This window comes from Erithacus rubecula, assembly GCF_903797595.1.
Source record: "Erithacus rubecula genome assembly, chromosome: 8".
In the NCBI taxonomy this organism is placed as follows: domain Eukaryota; kingdom Metazoa; phylum Chordata; class Aves; order Passeriformes; family Muscicapidae; genus Erithacus; species Erithacus rubecula.
Genome location: NC_136659.1, coordinates 3,690,796 through 3,711,016, shown reverse-complemented (window position 1 = coordinate 3,711,016; position 20,221 = coordinate 3,690,796). Strand labels below are relative to the sequence as shown.

Below are 20,221 nucleotides of genomic sequence, written 5' to 3'. Positions count from 1 at the left end.
GAAATACCACCAAGACTCCCCTCAACTTCAAAAAGTGTCAGACCAAATCACAGGAGATGAGGCACTATGGAAACTTAAAAATCATTCTGAACCCAAAAACTCAACACCCCAAAGTTTATGCAAGGTGCAGAAATGTGTGTTGCTGTTCAGTGGTTCCCACTCACCACCACTACTGTTTGACTGAAGGTGTTATATGAGGTTAGAGTCCAAATGTGAGCTGTGAGCTAAAGACAACCTGCAAAAGGGCTGCTTGTGACCCCAGCACCTCTAGGCTGCTGGCCCCATCCTTCTGCAAGAGGCAACCACCCTTTGCAATGAGGCAGCCTGCCTTGCTGACCACATTGTTGATGACCTATGGCAGGTATCAGCACAGCTCAGAGTGCCTTTGCCTCTGCAGAAACAGAAGAAGAGCTAGGAGCTCCCATCCCTGCTCAGACACCACCCTCTCACTGTGAGACCATGCACTAAACTGGATCAGCAAATCGATCCAAGCTAAAAATACTCCTTTTTGTCATTTGGTTTTTCTTTTTCAGAAGAAAATGCTGGCATTGCCACAGAGAGCAATGAATGCTGGACTCTGCTTTGAATGCTTGCCTTAGGAATAGTCATCTCGGCTAGAAGGGCATCTGGGGCACCTACCTGTTCTAACACCTTTAAACAGTCCTAACTAATGGCAGCCAGTGCCCTTAAAACATGTGCAGGTTAAAAACCTGCACACAACAGATTTCCAAGCTCCTGCAGCACTGCTCAGCTGCAGTTTGCTCCAGAGCAGAGCTACAGTTACACCCTGTTCACCAATCCCGCTGTTCCCAGTGCTGAGCCTCGCTGTCAGCAATGGGTAATGGAACAGCTCATACAAGCCAAGGGCTGGAAATTAAATGGAAAGCGAGGTACAACTTGCTTGCAACCCAGCTGTAGCTTTCCATGCCTGAAATAATTTCAAATAGAAATGCAGACAGTTGATGTTCCCTCAGACTGTGCTTGTCACTACCTACAACCTGCCCCCGTGGCAGGGGTCTGCTCCACAAGTGTATGGAATTAGAGAATCTCCCACAGGGTGCAGTGGGCTTTGGATAGATCTTAAATTACTCATGAGAAAGCTCACCAATGACACAGCACAAGGATCAGCACCTCAACACTCATTCTGTAAGAGGCTCCAATTTAATTAATGTAGCTACTTCTCCCCTTTTCCATAACCTACAATTCCATCCTTCCTCCTCCATCCCAGAACTACTCATAGCTGCTGTAGGACAGCACGAGCATCTCTAAAAATCCTCAACTCAAAAGGTGGTTAACAAAAACAATAATAGTCAAAGAAAGCAGCATTCTCCAAGGAACACAGGCCACAAAAAATAGAAGCAAAGGACCCAAAAATTCAACACTTGCCATCAGCTTCAATTAGCAGCAAAGGGGGGTTTGGGAAAACAAGGGCCTCTTCAGAGCTGCTATAGGGCAAAGATGAAATCCCAGAATTAAAAACAAAATCCCCACATGCACATTAATATTCAGAGGCAATTACCTTTCAGCTTAAAGTCAGCCAACATGCATCTTACTACTGCAGCTCTTAAAGCAATCTTGTTTACAACTGGAAATGGATTACATTATCTCAGCTCCACCTATCCACATAATGCAGAGCAAACTGTCAAACATAAAATTACAAAATGGTTATTGTAAGGTATCCCCTTCAGCATAAAAATTAATTTGACCTATTTTATTACTAAATTATTACTCCCACACAAATTTTCTATCATAGATATCTATCAGCACTGACATTTATATTCCAGTGAGGCACTCTCAGATGCCTATTTTCTTCTTCTCCATCTCAAAGGTGTATTGAACAGATTTGATGTAAACAGCCTGCCAAGCTAGTTAAAATCTTTAAACTTTACACATACAATTAGATTGTGACAATAACCATTTGCTTAAAAAGAGAGAGAGAGAGAGCTAGAAAGATACCTACACAGAGTTTCAGATTCTGAAACAAAATGCTTTGTGAATTAAAAAAATGATTAATCTAAATTTAAGAAGGAGCTATGGATATTTTTACTACAGCTCTGGCAGGTTGTTCTGATTGTCACCAAGAGACATGATTTGACAATGGCCCTGATTAAGAATGTGCTTAAGTCCTATTAAAGCCAATGGAAGTTAATCATCTGTTTAAGAGCTTTGCTAAATCAGGACCAGAACAGGAGACATTTCCAAAAAATCTGGGCCTAAACTGAACACACACTAATTAGCAGCACACACCAATTACATGATTATGGATGAAACACAGTTGTTTAGCATTTACAACAGCACACTTTGTGTGGAATCATTTAGAAATAAGGTCTAATTATCATTCTGTAACAGGTCCCACAATGCATTATAACCTACATATAGCATATTAATTTTACTTAAAGGAAGAGCTTGAAAAGGAAAAAGGAAAAGAAAAAAGCAGAAATCCTTCCAGTAATATTAGGCCAAATTCTCAAGTGGATCAAGATCTGACCCTTTTGGAACTTCACTGTGTTCACAGGGAGAATGAATGTCTGAGCACTCTTGCTCAGCCCAGTTTCCTTATTGCTACATTTTGCTTACAGAAAATATTCACTCTTGCATTTCAAAATGCAACAGTTGTACTCCCTGCTGCCTAACGACTTAAGCCCTGCACTCAGAAAACAAACAAATTGGCATAGAACTGCACATCCAGGATAACAAATATCAGCAAATTAATAAAAAATATTTGTGCATGCAAACCAAAAGTTGTTATAAGCTCATTTGTGAATGATCTCAATAATTTCAACTGTTTGACATTAGCCAGGATTGACAAGACTCATTTTTATGTTCCTTACATTGACATTTATTAGTTTTTCTTAGCAGTGAGATTTTCAGATATGTGACTAAAGAAGTCTCCAGCTTCATTAAATTAAAAAAAAAAAAAAAAAAAAAAAAAAAAAAAAAAAAGGCATTCCCAAAGCCAGAGACTGCTGAGAAGTCATTCTTCAGTGCAAAACACAGCTCAGGAATGAGAAGACCCACCGAGAGTTGCATTTATTAAACAAACACACATTAAAAATAAAAACCCCTCATGGTATGTAAGGCAATCTTGCAATTTCAAACTTGACTCATGATTGTGAAAGTTTGGAGCTGGCATGCCAACTTGGTGAGCCATCTGCTCACCAACAATTTATAAACGAGTCTGCTGCCAAAGCCACCCGATTACTCAGTTCTAATATTAGTGATGTAACTAAAACATGCTCTTAGGGTTTTTTTCCCCATGGACCAGGAAGCACAAGAGGAAAAAAAGCCTCACGAAGGAAAAGTTAAAAATAAAATAGGTAAAATGTATTTATTCTATATTACTTTCAAGTCTGGTAAGTAGGAACATTAAAGATGAAGTCAATGCTTTAGACCTGTAATTCCCTCTAAACCAAATCAGAAGGGGAAAAAAAATAAATGAGGAGAGTGATTACAAGTGATGGGACAAGGAGAATCATAGAATAGTCTGGGTTGGAAGGATCTTAAAGTTGCACCCCCTCCATGGGCAGGGACACCTTCCACTGTCCCAGGCTGCTCCAAGCCCCATCCAGCCTGGCCTTGGGCACTCCCAGGGATGGAGCAGCCACAGCTGCTCTGGGCACCCTGTGCCAGGCCTCAGCATCCTCACAGTCAGAAATTTCTTCCTAATGTCCAATCTAACCTTGCTCCATGGTAGTGGGAGGCCATTCCCCCTTGTCCTGTCACTCCAGGCCCTTGTAAAGAGTCTCTCTCCATCTTTCTTGCTACAATTAGGTAATCCCAAAGTCTTCTCTTCTCCTGGCTGTACAATCCCAATTCTCTCAGCCTCTCCTCATGGCAGAGGTGCTCCATCCCTCTGATCAACTTGGCAGCCCTCCTGAATGAAATATTCTGTACCCATTGCCCATTTCTTTGTTAATGATTGGAATGGTAGCTGGCTAAAATTAAACATACTTGCACTCATCTCATAATAGCATTGAATAAATTTTGAAAACAGAAAAAAAAAAAAAAGAAATTGTGCATGTAGGCTAGCAGGTATAACTGCTGATTTTACTTGTGTTGCTAATTTTACCATCAGAACTGGGCAATTTGGGATAAAATAATTTTCCTATTTAAACGAGTCCTTTCTTATTAAAATTCAACATTATAAATAGCAGCAAAAACATGCTGGACATTACTCTACAGTAAATAATCCTTGGGGCAAAAGATACTGTAATGAAACTGCATGGAAAATTACTCACTCAATCATTTTTAAAACGTTGAGTCACAATTCAGTTTTGTTGGCCTGAAACTCCAGCTCTATCTCCATGGCAAGTGAGTAGCAAATCCCAAAGCACAGCCACTATTCCCAGAGCTCAGATCTGAGGATGTGCTGCTGCAGGAGGAAAGGCAGCAGTGCACAATGTCCTACACCAGCACTTCCACGCTGCCTCCTGTGTTTCCTCCTGCCCACAGAGGTCACAAAACAGTTTAAGCCCCCCTTTCAGTGTGAGCACAATCAGGACATTTCCAAGTGCTCTGCAGGGGACACTAATTAGATTCAAAACACAGGCAGTCTTGGTGCCATTAATTAAGAGGACAATGACAGTGACAAGCACCCTGCTTCATTTCAGAACACCTTGCTCTATCACTGCCAAAAGGAGTAGCTTTTAAATCTGCAGTTTGAAATTAAATGCATCATCATTACCCAATTATCATTCTAACTAGTTTCCTCAACAACAGATCGGCTTTATTTACAATTAATTTTGGTTAATGAGCTAGTTGTAATTTTATCTGATGGATAATGGGAGAGAATTAATAATTGCTTAATCCACACAAAATTTTGTTGTTCACATAGCACACAAAATTTTGACAAATGTTTCTGAATTCCAGCCAACAACCACCAGCACATTTTCACCATCTGAAAGCAGCCAAAGCTCAGCAAATGTTACCATTTTACATTATAGTAGGTTAAACTGTTTATATATATAATTAGAATTATTATTATAAACTACAGTCATAATTATAAATTGAAATTTCATCACTGACTCGTAAGGAAGCTTTCCCCCTTCCAAAACACCTGGAACAATTGATAAAGGTCATCTCTTTGATGGTCTACAAAGATTTATTGCATTTGTAGTTTCACAAGAAAATGCTGCAGAGACCCAAAATGGAGAATAAACTGTCCTGTGCATATTGGCTGTGCTGTCTATGTCACACCTTTGTCTATTCCCCTCCAATGAACTTAAGCCTGGCTCCAAACCATTTTAAGCTCAGTCCTATTTTTCTTTTTATTAGGCATTGGTTTTAAATGGTTTTAAACCATCATCTTCCATTGCCACATCACCACCTTCTCTCAAAAATACATTCCCCTTGCCAAAAGCTGGGAAGGGCTGGGTTTGCCTCCAGCCAGTTCCATTCTCCTCTTCTGGTACAGCAGTCTCTGGCTGGGGTTCTGTCTACCAGATGTAACATCAAACCTAAGGATTTCCCTGCATCCAGTCATTAAGGAACATTGGGTAATTATATGGCAATTATCATACACATTTCTATAGTGAAAACACTTCTACCCTTTTCCTAAGGCTCTGTTGTTCTAGGCTGTTAAAAAGAACAGCCAGAGTTCTGGTGCAGGAATGGGTGACACAGATAAAACAGCCTGACATGAAGATGAAGAAGAACATTACAGAGCAGCACTATAGATTATTTCCTGGAATGCATTGCAGTTTGCTTTGGTTTTGAGTACATATGTGATATATATTTACTCAAGCAAAAATCTCACTACTATCGATTTCTCTATAAATATTTAATGGTTACCAGTCAGAAGGTAAATTTAAGTAACAATAGTGCTAATGACATTAAATTAATGAAGCACTTTAAAAGTGAGAAAAAAAGCAAACACTTCTTCACAGCATTTTAGACCAAGAGCAGTAAGACAGCAACCTGAAACCAGGTTACAAGCTGATAGCCTTAGTCATGTCTGGTCTCACAGGCAGACCAGAGAGCTGATTTTACACAAACATCTCACAAAAAAGTTGGTTTTGCAAGCAGCAAACTTAGCAGAGACTGCCTTCCAACAACATTTTCCCATGCATCTGACATTTGAAAAAGGTGATAAATAGTTTTTCCTTCAGTCAAGGCATAATTCACATGCCTCTTTCTGGTTTCCTTGTTTCATAATATTTGCACTTTCCTAGTATTTTTCAAGCCTGTACTTCTCTGTTGTATGTGACTGAAACCCTCTCTAAGTGCCTTTCATTTGTATTACTGCACTGCACATGCACAGGCTTGTCAGAAACCAGGGCTGGACACATTTTCCTATCTTTTCCTTTGGCTGCCAAGCTTCTCTACTTGATATTAGGTAATTTGGGGGCAGCTGACAGGTCAGAGAATTTAGACTATCTGGGATTCACATGTAGGTACATGGGATTTTGGCAAAATAAATTGTGCAATTTGTGGAATACAAATTTAAAAGAAGGCCAAGAATAAACTCACAGAGCTTTCAGTCTGCTAACGTTATATACTACTGACCCTTAAAAACACAACTAGCACATCATTCTTCTGAACTCATGAGCTACCTGTACTCTGACAATTTGCAATCACATACACAAATTATGAAGCTGACAGCCTCCCACCTCTACAGGGGCTGAATTCTTGCTAAGATTAATTTCCCTACTTTTTCTCCACCTCTTCAGCCTAAAATTCTGTCCACTCATTTGTATCTTTCAACTGGTATCCTTTGTAAAGCTCTTTAAAGTGAAAAAGTATGCTAAAACAAGGAGATGTTGTATGACTCTCTAGAAGACTAGATTATCCAAAGGATAATACCCTACAGTAATAGAGAGGCCTGTGTATTTAAGGTAGGGGGAACATTTCAAACAGGGGCTTTCAGCTAAAGCTGATACCCCAGACTGTTCCACACAGCTGCAAGGAGATGTGTTAAACTCACCCAGGAACTACCTGTGCTCGTAACAAGGTCAAAACAACTGGTAAGGTTGACCCAATTTTGAGAGATTAAACTGTAAAACTATTACAACTACATTTAGGACATGCCTAAATCTGAAAGGTGATGAGGATTAAGGCACTGAGTAAATTTAAGGCCCAATGGTGTATTCTGAAATACTTCTATCCTCAGACAGACCCTGCAGTGGTGCCAGATCCCTGCAGACTCTCCAGGGGTGCAGGAGAGAGGCCCCTCACCACAGCAGCACACGTGCAATGCAAAGCCTGTACCTAGCAATGGACAATTAAAAGCAGTATGCAAAACTGCTAATTAATAAGATTTCTTCTCCTTCAGGGGCTGTTATCTCAAGAAGGCAAGCCCTGCAGGATATCAATTTCTCAAGAAATAAGATTAAAAACCAAATGCCATTTGATTTTTTTGCCTGACATGTCTCCCTGGCTGCTAACCAGAACGAGGTCTTCAGCCTACTGCCACTCTTTCCCAGAAACTTTTAAACCATCAACAACTTTAAGAGAACAGCTACTCTTCCTCAAATGAATAAACCTCATACCTCTTCTAGGTAAAAAGACTTGTTCTTTTCATACAGAAAGAAGCAACTTCTTTCATTTTCAAAAGAAGGGAATTCACACCATCCTGCTTGCTGCTCCTTAAACTAAAGTGATTATTTAATTCTCACTGCTGAAGTTTAAATGATGCACAGATAGAGTAACCAAAAACTCTCTCAGTTTGTGTTTTATGGCTAGATCATTGCCTAAAAAAAGCAACTTGCTTGCAAAGGGAATCATAAAATGTTCAAAAGCTGAGTTGATGTCTAGGAAAGATTAGGTGTGAATTCTCATTGAACTGCACATAGGCATTCCTAAATCAAAGACTAATTATTTAAAATATTACCATGGACTTGAGCATATCACAGGGCTCAAGCCAATGTTCTGTGCCACTCACAAACATCATTTTCATGGACTGAGGGAACACATAACCCTTGAGAAAAACCAGGACAACACCACTTCCTTCTGACAGAACTGGGAGGTTTTAGAGGTTGGGGGAAAATGCAAGGAAAACATCAGTGAAAATAAGCTGAGAAACTTCAGCCTGATGCTGAAGGTCACAGCACAGATACCTTTAGCCTAACACTTGTTTTGTTCAGGTGGAGGAACAGAGGGGATAAACAAGAAAATGCCCCCATCGGAATGTCAAGCGTTGTCACATTTGCGGTTTAACTGCCAACGGAGCATCTCTCTGTGAGCCCGGCCCTGATCTTCCATTAGCTAGAGAGGAAACACATCCCCTCACCTTCTCACACAAGAAGATTTGTAAGAAAAAATGGTGATAGGTGGGACAGGCAACAAGGTCAATGGATTTTCTGTACTTCAGGATGCCCTATCTCCTCTGAGAAACATTTGAGATGTCCAACCTCCCAGACAAAGGGGTGGCTGGGTGTTCCATCCCCACTGCATGAAGTTTCAGGGTGGACAGTAGCACTAAGTCCTCCAAAGGCACTCCAATGCCTTTGCCTTTTTTTTTTTTTTCCACTACCAGTTGGCAGACACAGATATTCACACCATCCACACTGGGGTGGGAGCATGGTTTGGTCCTAGGACTGACCTTCCCCAATACCTGAGAGGACACAGGGATCTGACCACCAACCTCAGTTTCACCAAAGGGAAGACCAAGAGCCCTGTGACCTCACTGCACAGGACAAACATAGAGCAGCCATGAGCTAAAGGATGCAATGGACACAGAGCCCACCTCCTCTGTGGTGCTATGACTTGGCCACACAGTGTTACAGGAATAAACCCCCGAACTGGAAAGATTTTTTTTTCCAAATAAGAAGCAGAGAAAAAGCAAAAGTCAGTTAAAAAACCCAAAAGCGACATTGTAATTCACAGTTGACATGACCTATTGGCACAGAAATGAGGGGGATCAATCAACCCCATGCTTTTCCAGGAACAGAGCCTGCTTTTTACGGTACTTTCCAATGTAACACCTGTAACAGCACTTGCAGGTGACCCTGCCAGCCAGGGCTATGCTCAGAGCAGGAGCTTCTGCCAGCATCTCCCTGCCTGTGAGGGATTACAGCTCTTCAAAGCCATGGCTGACACAGCAGTGCCAGCAGAAGCCAGTAATGTAGACCTGGCTCCAGATCAAGGGCACATTTTGCTGGGCAGTGTGAACAGGGGCTTGTCCACACACACACCTGACAATGCTCAGTGGTGTGGGAAGAGTTAAAATTCCGGGGCTGCTCTGATGTAATCACACCACAACAGGGTACTTTAGGACCACCACAATTATTCCTGTGCAGGACAGGAAATAAGCTGCACTGGTATTAAGGTACTTCTGAATGCCTCTTATTGTGGCACTGCAAAAATTAAATGCAAAATAACCCCTAAGCAAAAAAGATATTGTAAAAAAAATCCTACTTTTGACAAAGGCTAACATGTACCATCCAAGTCTCCATGCTAAGTGATCTACGGCTTCTGTAATTTAGAAAATAAAAGGCAAGAGGGGAAAAAAAAAAGAAAAAAAAAGGCACAGAAACATGAAGGGACTCCCTCACAATGAGCAGAGTTTGGAGAAAAACTGGGCCTCTGGTCACCTAGCCCAGAGCCATATCTGTCATGTTCATTGCTTCTCAGTGATAATCCAGCTCTGCTTCCTTCCACTGGGATGCAGCAGCAGCTGCCTGGACTCCAAACAAGCATCCACTACCCTAAGGAAGCGACAACAGGCTGTGGCACAGGCTCCTCCCCTGGGCTGGTAACAGGTCTTGATACTACACAGAGCAGTGGTTCAGTCTTCTCTGCAATTTTCTACTCCATTTTAGAACAGGTCAATTTTAGATGTGTTTCAAGGTGGGTTCTTCAAGGATTTTCATTCACTGGGATTACTGAAGCAAAAAGCAGGAAAGGAGGCTCTGCCTTTTCCTCCTGGATAGAATAACATCACTCCTTCAAGGTGCCCTCTTGGCACTGGAAGGACAAGCACTGCTCACTCTCAGTGCTGCACAGAGTTAGCACAGGTAGCTGCATTTCCACCTGTAAAACTTAGTCCTGCCAACCATCACCTAGCTGAAGGACTAGACAGAGCCTGTGGCCCTCAGGTACTGAAAACAAGCCTTTGAATCAGCTTCCTGGGAGAAGATACCCATTGATTTCAACAGGAATAGGACCTTCCCCCAGATTCAGGGATGGGAAACAGAAAACTCTCCAACAGGGATCTTGTCATCCAGCTGCTATCAAAGTGTCATATTTCATGGAAGAGGAGGATTGCTCTTTTCATTGGCATGCCTGAAAAGGAACTGAAATTCCAGAAGCAAACACTGAAAACTTGCTGACTACAAAGCTAGCAAGAGCAGTGTTGTAACAGGGTGTGTACCAGGGAAAGTTAACTGAACCTGACAGTCCAAGAGAATAACAGAAGCTTCCTAAGAAAGGTGTGTGCTGCAACAAAGCCCTGGCAGATGACCTCTCAAGAGACTTCCATCAGAATGGATAAAAACCTATTTAATGAGATTAACTGATCATTTCACTCCACCCTCGTTATAACACTCACTGAGAGGGAGGAATGTTTTTGCAGCCGAGTATGTGGCTCCATAGGGAATGCCAGGACTGACAGAAGATAGGAGAAATACACAGGAGAGCCCTTCACCATTGCAGTGTGGGCTACAGATACTGAAACATCAACTCATTTCAGTGGCTGCTCTCTGTTGGTTTACTTACAGAGTTCATATCAGAGGATGCATTTCATGATTTTAACCACACCAGTGTGAAAAATCTGAGCTGATGGGGATAAAGCTACAACAATTCAAGGTACATCCCAGAAAATGCTTAATTTCCAGCTAACCCTTTCCTCTATTTGGGGTGCAGGTTTTTTTCCAGAAACACAGTGTAACATTACTTTGCAGATTCTTACTTTTGGGTTCTTAGGTGTGGAAAAACCCCTCTGTTTCTGTTAAAATCCTGATGATCACCTTTCCATTTAATATTTTTTCTTCTCAAACTCCAAGAAAGTTAAATGCATTGGCTAAAACTTTGATAACTACTACTGCCCTGGCAACTCTCAGGAAGTCTGAGGATAAAATACTGAAGCAAAGACCCTACACTTTTAAGTGTCAAAGGAGCTCACTTCTTACAGTTCCCTACCACACTTTATTGAGCTCATCCCTCACGTCTGAGCTCATCTTGGCAAAGTCCATCTCCACTGTCCTTCAACCTGCCAAACCACAGGTACATCTGTATTAAGCATCACCGTGCAATTCCATAGCTGAGCTCTAAAAATCAAAGTGCCAAGACTGCAAAGTCAGACACAAAGGATTGGAGGACATCTCAAATCAAAAGTCCACCTTCCTGCACTGTGGCAGAAAACACCCAGACCAATAAATGTTCCCTACCATACTCTTTAAAGGCTGCTGAGAAGATTCCTCAGCATCTCGAGGTGATCAGGTTCAAGTTTTTAGCACTTTCCAAGATATTTGGAAGAAAGGGAGACCTGAATCCCCATTCAGAGCACAGCAGTTTGGCTGCCAGAATTGTTCATGCCCCAGTGAACACATCAGGGGAGCGACTGCCTCAAAGCACTAATTCAGTCCCCCTCTGCAGCCCAGCCCAGCCAGTTTCAATCACCCTCCCTAAAGGAAAGCCACCATCACCTCATCCTACTAAAAAGCCCACAACAAGTACTGAGCCAGGAAAGAATCCCAGAGCAAGGTTCAGCTTCACATGCCTGGCAGTAAATTCTGGTGGTGACAAGGCTTATTTGCCAGAGAGTTGAGGCACGGAGCAACTTTTAACTTTATGGGGTTTCATTCCAACAGTCAGGCTCCAAAATTACATTTTTTTTTTAATCCCTACAGATGTGCCGATACAGCTGTGGTACATGTAACTCTCAGCTCCTGTGACAAAGCAGGAGTTGTACGACAATTCAGGCTTGAAAAATGAAAGTAACCAGGAAAGATTTGGGGCTTTGATGCCAGAAAAAAAAAAAAAAAGTGCAACTGATAGTCCACCCTGATCACTTGGAACATAGCATTGGCTACATTATACTAAAACCTTGCCCAAGTTCTCTTTAAACACCACTGCTGAAATCATTCCCACTTAGTGCTGCTGTCCCAATTAGTGATCTTGTCAGACAGCACGATCGTTCCCCACCACGGAGAAAATGCAATCACCTCATTATTTTCAGCAGCAGAGTCAGCCGACATGGCTTATTCTCTTAATGAATTAATTCTCATAACTTACTAACACTTCAAGCTACTCTAAACACCTCTTAAAAGTATACCACAATTTTAATCGTTTTCAAACATCAGATGTTGGGTTTGATATTTATGATTGTTCTGACTCTGTTTCATTTAAGGGCTTCTTTTGTCTAAGAAAGCAAAGATAAGAAAGTTAACTGGGACACCCACTGTCAAGTCTCTAATTTAAGGGGAAATTGCCTTTGTTGCTGACTGTCAGATGCTAATAGCCTCTGCTACTATTTTCCCTATGATACCAGGCCAATGATCTTAGAAAAGTGTCCTTCATCCTATACAAAGCAATGATTGAGTCAACTAATTGAACAACTGTGCCCCTGCAGTTTCTAAAGCAGAAATTCCTCTAAGTCCATTTTAACCTACAGGAAAAAAAATATCTCTAATAACTATAGTAAGGACTCAGTGTGGTATTATGGGGAGGTGACTGGGAATTATTTCTTTTTAAAGCCTCTTTTATAAGGATTCCCCATTAGCCTTTAATTAGCATGCCAGTTCCTATTCGGAGGTTTCTGATCACTTATAGCCCAGTTCAACATTCACAGACAAGAACAAGACAGACTTCCTTGAACTCTGTGGGGTCTGTGGAGGGGCTTAGGGCCATGCAGGGAACTCTCTAGTACCAACACAAAGTTAATTGAGCAAGTCTGTGACACCCAGCTCTGGGTGTCAGCCTTTGTAAGAGTTTTCTTGCAGAAGATCAAAAGAAAATCTGGGCTTCCAGATTTGGGGCTATGTAAATATATCATCTGTACTCAGCAGGTGTAACACTAATTCATCTTTTGCTGTAGAGAAAAGTGAGATGATCTATCAACCTCTTCGGTTTGACTATTTACATGTATCTTAAATCTTTGCTTACATAAAACTACAGTGAAGTATTTTAGAACAGCATCTGCCAACACACATGCAGTGCTCTGCTAAAGGCAGGTGTATGTAAGATCATCAGTTAGCTATGACAGGTGATTTAGTGTGATTCATATTTCAGGATCATCTCATTCACAAGGAAAATTGAGTGTCATCCCCATCCATAACCTACAAATACCATTTAGATACTTGGAAATGATAATAGGTTAAAGGATGCGGTAGCTAAAATATTCGACCCAAACTCTTTTGGAATAGAATCTGAAAACATCAGTAATCCAGACAGAACTACTAACAGAGATTGCCAGGGGCTAATGAACATAGAAAACTCTTTACCCAGCACATAATTTTGCTGTTGCTGGGGGAGCACTACTCAGTCATTTCAGCACAGATCCAAGAAATTTCCTTCTTTCCTTCTGAGCCAGACACAAATTCCAACTAAATTGAGAGCTGTGGTTCAAAACATTACAGTGGAACACAAGAAGAACAAAGGTCAAAACTCCAATCTCTACCTTGCAGGTGCACATTCAGAGCACATCCAGAGCATGCAGCCAAAGAGGGCCGTGCACTTCTGGCAATGACTGGTGACCAATCCAGGAGCCAAATGTTTGGAGTCTGCTGCCTGTATCACCTCCTCCATTCCCAAGTCCTACCCAGACAGGATAACACACCATGGGCTTTGCTGTAATAGCATCCAACATTACTTAATCTCCAGCAACCCACTGGAAATCAAACCAATCTGAAATAGAACACAGCCACTGCCTCTACTTAAAACAAGGGATGGTGGGTCAGTCCACTGGGAGCTACTAAATTAATACAAAATATTTCAGGCAGCTAGACCACCTCCATCTTTCCTTTTAAAATACCAAAAAAAACCACCCCAAAAGACTTTTTTAAAAGAGGTGCACGTCCCTGGGTTACCAAACCTTTAAAAGGGTTTCCTGTGTCCCACAAAACAGGTGGAAAGCTCTAAAGCCCTTCATGGTGATTTAGCCTACACATGCCAGATTCAAGATCTGGCCAAAAACCTTAAATGAACCAAAGTAACAGCTGCCACAAAAGCCGACAACCTCTGATCAATATCTTCCATGTTTAAGGCAGCACAAGCCACCTCTCTGCAAAACAATGTTAAGCCTGCAAAGAGTAAATAAGTTACAATACATTTAAGAAGCTTCAGTTTTGTTTGGCTTGGGAAACCCAGGCAGACCCCTTAATTTTTCAACAGCAGCACATCTTTAACACAGAGCAGCAGTGATAAAAGCTTTTGAGACACCTGTGAAAGACCAAAAAACACCTCTAAAAAAAATAAGATATTTGCCAAGGCTGCAGATACATATATTTTGCAAGGAACTAATGAAGCTTAAAAACCATTGAAAATGTTAACACAATGAACATGAGAATACTGAGTGTGTTAGAGCCTTTTGTGTGACTTCATTCTAGATCTTTTTATTCCTAATTTGACTTTGGGTTTCAGTCTGGATTATAAAGAAGATTTAAAACACACATACTTTTTCCCCTTCCCATGAAGCCTTCCCATTAATAAAAGGGAAACAAAGAAAATGAAGAAAGTGAGTAGTAAAACTTTTACAACATAATAAAGTATATCAGAATCCCAGTGCTGCACAATTGGAATTGTCTAAAGATGCTGAATTATGGGTGGTTGTCATATAAAGTTCAGTCCATGGTATTAGAAATCATATTCTCCAGCAACATGTATATAATTGAGAGATCTTCATCATAACCCTCAGTTTAAAGGCTCGTAAAACTGCGATTTACCCGTAATTTGCAAGAGGAAAGAATTCTTAAAGGAAAGTAACATCCTTTTCTCAGAAAGACTCTGAAGGAGACACACTGTGCATTTTTAAGCCACTCTAGAAGCTCTCTTTCTTCCACGGATTTGGGTAAGGCATTATACTAACCCTCATTTTAAGTAGAAAATATGTATCTGTAGTACACGCAAACCAGAAAGAAATTAGTATCACATAGAGAGGAACACTCTGTAAGTAGATTGAATGCAAAGCACATTGCATTTTTCAGGACTGTAAGTGCAGAGGTTATATTAAGGTAACTAGCTTGATGTAACACTGTTGATATAACCAACACTTAAACAAGGTGGGACACTCACACACACAGAAAATTAAGATTGTTACTTTTACAAAACTGTGTAGACTACATTTATCCACCTCCCATATATAACAGGAGAATAATTCTATAAATATTATCAGCTCTGGAAACTCTCGCTGTACAGATTCACAAAACTCTCAGTTTTTACCCAAAATTCTAAACCAAACTCCTTTCAGTTTGCCATAATCTACTATAGTTTTATAAATAAAATTTGTTTGTTTTCAAATAAAGCTACTTCAAGCTGTTTTGGGAAGCAAAGTAAGTAATAGTAATAATAATAAAAACAATTTCTATTTGGATTTCAGAACCTGAGGAAACAAAATAGCACATGTCAAGCCTACAGTTTTCCTACCTGGAGCAGGTAAGGACCAGCTCTCAAATGGCACCTTGGGATAGTTCAGACTAGCAATCCCATTCATGTTTAGATGAGACACCAGCACAAACAAAAACAACAACAACAAAAAAAAGAAAACCTTCCCTGTCCTCCCTCCTCTGTTATTAGCAAAGCCAACAGCAGTGGCTAAGACTTGGTAAGCAAACCAAGGAGCAGGAGGACCAGACCAACCCAGCCCTCAGCTGGAGAGAAACAGGCTTAAGAGGAGACTTACTGCCTGCCATGTGACAGGGGGAGGTGTGCTGCCCATTGGGAGTGCTGGAGGTGAGGTCGATGGCCATGCCGCAGTGCTCCCTTTCAGGCGAATAGTCATTGTCACCTGCCAGCACAACACAGTCCCCGTGAGTTTTCATCCCCTTCCTCAGCACACACACACAGAGATTAAGAACCACGACCCGCTCGCTCCCTTCGTCCCTGCTCTTCCCTCCTTTACTTTCCAGAGCCTGTCAAATCTCAACTCTCAGTGGCCCCAAGTAAACATCTGGCTGATTTTCAGAGCCCTCTCAAAGTTACTGTCACCAGTCTTTTACACACACTCTTACAGCCAACCTTGTCCCAGCTACTTGGTTTTAAGTAAGTTAGGATTACTTTTCCATCAGCAGACAGGGAGAATCCAGGCTGTACTAGTAATTCACCATACAGACCTTCCCCCCAAAGCTCTGGGTTAACTGATAGTTAAATAAAGCACTTACACAACCCCTCCACATAAAAAGCAAGAGAAATACATATGGAAAGGCATAAAAAGTTTTTGGCTGCAGATTGAATTTTGGAAACAAACTCCCTCATTTGCAAAGTTCATTCACCCCCAGAAAATATTTAAACCTAGAGATATTCACCCATGCACTTATCCCCATGCATTTCTCAGTCATACACAGAGTTTATATTTAAATGCTACTAATTCAGTGTCAACACGCACACTGTACACAGGAAACTAAACTTTCAGGTATCTGCATTACACAAAGGAGAGCAGGAAAAGAAAAGTAATTCAGAATAATCAAGCAAAATGAGTACTTACATGTAATATATCCATCAACAGCCTCTGCTTCCATAGTCAAAGTGCAGTGCTGCAAGGCAGAAAAGTACACCCTCAGAGACGCCTGTCAGTATCAACCATTAAATGATTAAACTTACTTAAAGCCCTAAGTAGTTGCCCATTTTATTGCTGTTGCAACCACTGCCTAGAGAAACACACAAGTGCACTGCATGTGCTCGTTTGCAAATCACTGAACTCTTCCCGTAAATGATGTGAGCAGACATGCAGCTGCCTCCTGGCCAGGTGGCACCTGGATCATCCTGGTCTCACCATGCCTCTCTCTCTCCGTGCCCCTCTCACATTTTTGCCTGATCTGAGAGTTTTTCCCTGACTTTCCGCTCGTTTGTTCAAGCTAGGATGGTAATGCTTCATCAATTATCTGCTCTATCTGCAGCCAGAACAGACTTTGAGGATATGGATACTACTAACAATCGCTCTTTTCACATGCACTGCAAGAGACTGCCTCCTGCTCTAAACAAAATAAACCCTCCTGAGTCTATTCCCCTTGGACAGAGTTGTTCCAGCTTGGTCTCACACCTCTGTGTGCACACACACCTGTACACACACCTGTTCACTCTAACCCTATTTATTTGCCACAGCACAGGGCCAAACATCACATTTCATACTCCCAGATCACGCATTTTGTGGTGTGAAGCAATCTTAAAGTTTCTGGAAGCACTTTGCTGACACAGAACAAGCTATTACTTTCCCGAAACCCAAGTAACTGTATAGAATGACACCCCCTAGCTATCATTTGATATATATTGTGGGGGGGAAACAAACAAAAAAATAAAAAATAAAAGAGAGAGATCAATAATTATAACTATGTTCTTTTAAGTGGAAAAGTTAAGAATCTGACATGACCAGAGGAAAATTTTATTTCCTCTCTCTCTCCATGGCCTCTTTTTTGCCTTTAGTTTCAAAACTCTCACTGCACCAGGCAGCTAAATTATTCACAATGAGCCATTTCTGTATTGATCGCCAAGTATATTTAGCCCTGGCTCCTGGAATTTCTCCATTACTTACTGGAAAACAGGCAGCTTCACTTCTTGTCTCCAAAACCACTTCCCTCCCCCTCCCTTAACCCTCTTTCCTTCCCCCCCCCCCTCCCCGCCTTTCCCCCAATAAATAAATACTTTTCTCTGTGCTCTTCTTTGGTATAAAGCAGATCAAATTCCCAAGGTATTCAGCACATAACACTTAAATTTCAACCTGCCTAGCTGCTACCAAACTCTCCTCAATTACTGATTTTCACAACTCTTAAAAAGAAATCTCAAAAATAAAAAAAATTAAAAACAAAAAAAAAAGCAAAAGTTTTCAGAACAGGTAAGCCACTTCCTCAAGCCCTCCAAAATTACCTTATCTTCCCCCTAGTCCAGGTAGGCAGGCACACACTGAGAAAAAGAAAGAAACATCAGAAGCAACAGGGAAAGATCATCCCAGCCAATGAAGTGGAAGGAAAGAAAGGGGAGGAAGGGAGGAGGAAGAGAAAGGAAGACAAAAAGAAACACAGAAACATCCATAACCTAAATTAAAACACGGCTTGATTTTCATTTTTTTTATTTCTTCAACGAGGAGAGGAGGAAGAAGAGGAGAGGAAAAAGAAAAAGTTTGGTCACCATTTTTAGGCTGGTGATGGCAAATCCCAGTTGCTGAGCCTCTCCACAAGGAATGGAGGAGAGAGTTTTGCTCGAACTGAAGACACAGAAAGATGGAAAAAGTTTTTTAAAAAAATGGTTTTTTAAAGGGGGGGGGGAAGAGGGGTGGGGGGAAGAGAGATAGGGGAGAGAAACTCGCCCCCGCCACTTACAGGTGGGGCATGCGGAGCCGGGAAGCCCCGGGATGCGCCGGCGGGGCAACTCGCTCAGGAATGGCATATAGTTTGAAGGAAGATGAAGGGAAAAAAAAAAAAAAAAAAAAAAAAAAAAAGGGAGGGAGAGGGAGGGAGGGAGGTCAGCCGGTGCTACAGCAATGCGATTAACTAGCGCGGAGAGGGAGAGAGGAAAACTTGATCCACCGGTTCCTTACGGATTCCACGGGATCGGGGGGGAGCGCAGGGAACGCGGGCGGGATGGGAAGAGGGGATGCGGGGCGGGATGGCAGCAGGGGGGCCCGGCGGGCGCACTCACACCCCGCGCAGCGAGCCCGGGCCAACTTCCCCGGAGCGCCGCTTCGGCCCTGGGCGACGCCGGGCTCCGCGCCTCATCCTGCCTCTCCCAGCCCCTGCCACAACCTGTCAAAGTCATGGAAGTGCTGCCTCGCTTGTCATTGTGCTCCCTTTCCCCCCGTCTCCCCGCCGCAGGCCGCAGCCCCCCGGGGGCGCGCAGGTGGCGGCGGGCGCTGAGGGAAATGGCAGCGGGGCCGGGCTGGCTAACGGACCGGCGAGACCCGCCGCCGCCTCTGCCCCTGCTCCTTCTTGGTCTTCGTGGCGGGGGGTGGCTGTTTGTTTGTATATATTTTAATTATTTCTTATATTTCGGGCTAACAGCAACAAGTCATCGGCGCCCGCGGGGATGCTGCACAGCCGCGCTCGGCTCGGGGACCCTCCGCACACACAGACCCGCACGGACGGACCGAGCCCCGCGTCCCGCCGGCCCCGGAACGGAGCTGTCCCTCCTCCCGCCGGGGAAAGGGGGACCGGGGAGGGAGAGGAGAGGAGGGGAGGAAGGGAGGGGAGAAAGAAAAAGAAATAATAAGAAGCCAGGCGCAGATTTACCTCAGCCGCGCAGGCAGTGAGTCAGTTCCATCCCCCTTTTGTTTGTGTGTTTATTAGTGTCGGCTCCCTCTGCCCAGTGGAGGTGTGTTTGTGCACGGCAGTTGGCTGTGGGGGGACTAAGGCGGCGGAGGAGCCGTAGCTAAGGGTAATCCTGTTTTTACTTCCTCCATCTTCAGAGAGCAGAGGGTTAGCCTGGGACAGCTGGTCAAACCCCGAGAAACCGATCCGGCGGCGGCGGCGGCGGCCGCTCTCCCTCCCTGCCTGCCTCCCTCCCTCCCACAGACACACACACACACACACACACACACACACACTCATTCGCTCCCTCCTTCACACACTCCCTTCTCCCTCACGCACAGATACGCGAACTCCCTCCCTCCCTCGCAGATACGCGCACTCCCTCACACCCGCACACACCTCCTCCCTCTCACACACTCCCTCAGACACACACTTGTCCCTCCCTCAGGCTCAAGCCCACACGCACTCATTCACTCCCTCACACCGAGTGCCGTCCCCCGCACACACACACACACACACGGGCCCACACTCTCCCTCACGCACAGCCAGCCCCTCACCCATTGTCACTCCGTCACCCTCAGCCCTTCACACACATTCAGCTCGTCCCTCAAAGTCCCTCACACGGACACGCTCGCTGCCTCACCCGCACTCAGTCCCTCACACACACTCACATTCAATCCCACAGACGCTCAGTCACACTCAGTCCCTCACACGCTCACACCCTCGCTCTCCCCCCTCACCCCCTTTCCCGCCCCGCGGCGCCTCATCCCCCGCGGGGCCGGCGCGGCGGGGGGCGGGTGCCCGCAGCCGGCGCGAGGCCGCTCAGCGCGCTCGGCAATCGATTACAGGACAAGTGCGGCGGCCGCCGCCGCCACAGTGCGCGCCCCGCGCCT

The 20,221-nt window shown here is 43.4% G+C and overlaps 1 protein-coding gene across 7 annotated transcripts in view; it reads right to left on the bottom strand.

Annotated features, from left to right (window-relative positions):
* IKZF2 (IKAROS family zinc finger 2) overlaps positions 1-19,613 on the bottom strand; it is a 107,765-nt gene extending 88,152 nt beyond the window's left edge. For 4 of the 7 annotated variants that reach the window (XM_079311397.1, XM_079311402.1, XM_079311400.1 and 1 more), the window contains exons 1-3: positions 19,311-19,613; positions 16,577-16,625; positions 15,776-15,880 (exon numbers count right to left, since the gene is read on the bottom strand). In XM_079311397.1, the coding sequence (XP_079167523.1) occupies positions 15,776-15,880; positions 16,577-16,610 (139 nt within the window). In that variant the 5' untranslated portion in view covers positions 16,611-16,625; positions 19,311-19,613. Of the gene's footprint in view, positions 1-15,775; positions 15,881-16,576; positions 16,626-17,952; positions 17,989-18,723; positions 18,905-19,310 lie in introns of those variants that run through there. The other 3 variants (XM_079311398.1, XM_079311399.1, XM_079311401.1) reach the window with 3 other exon arrangements.
* Between the last annotated feature and the right edge of the window lie 608 nt (positions 19,614-20,221).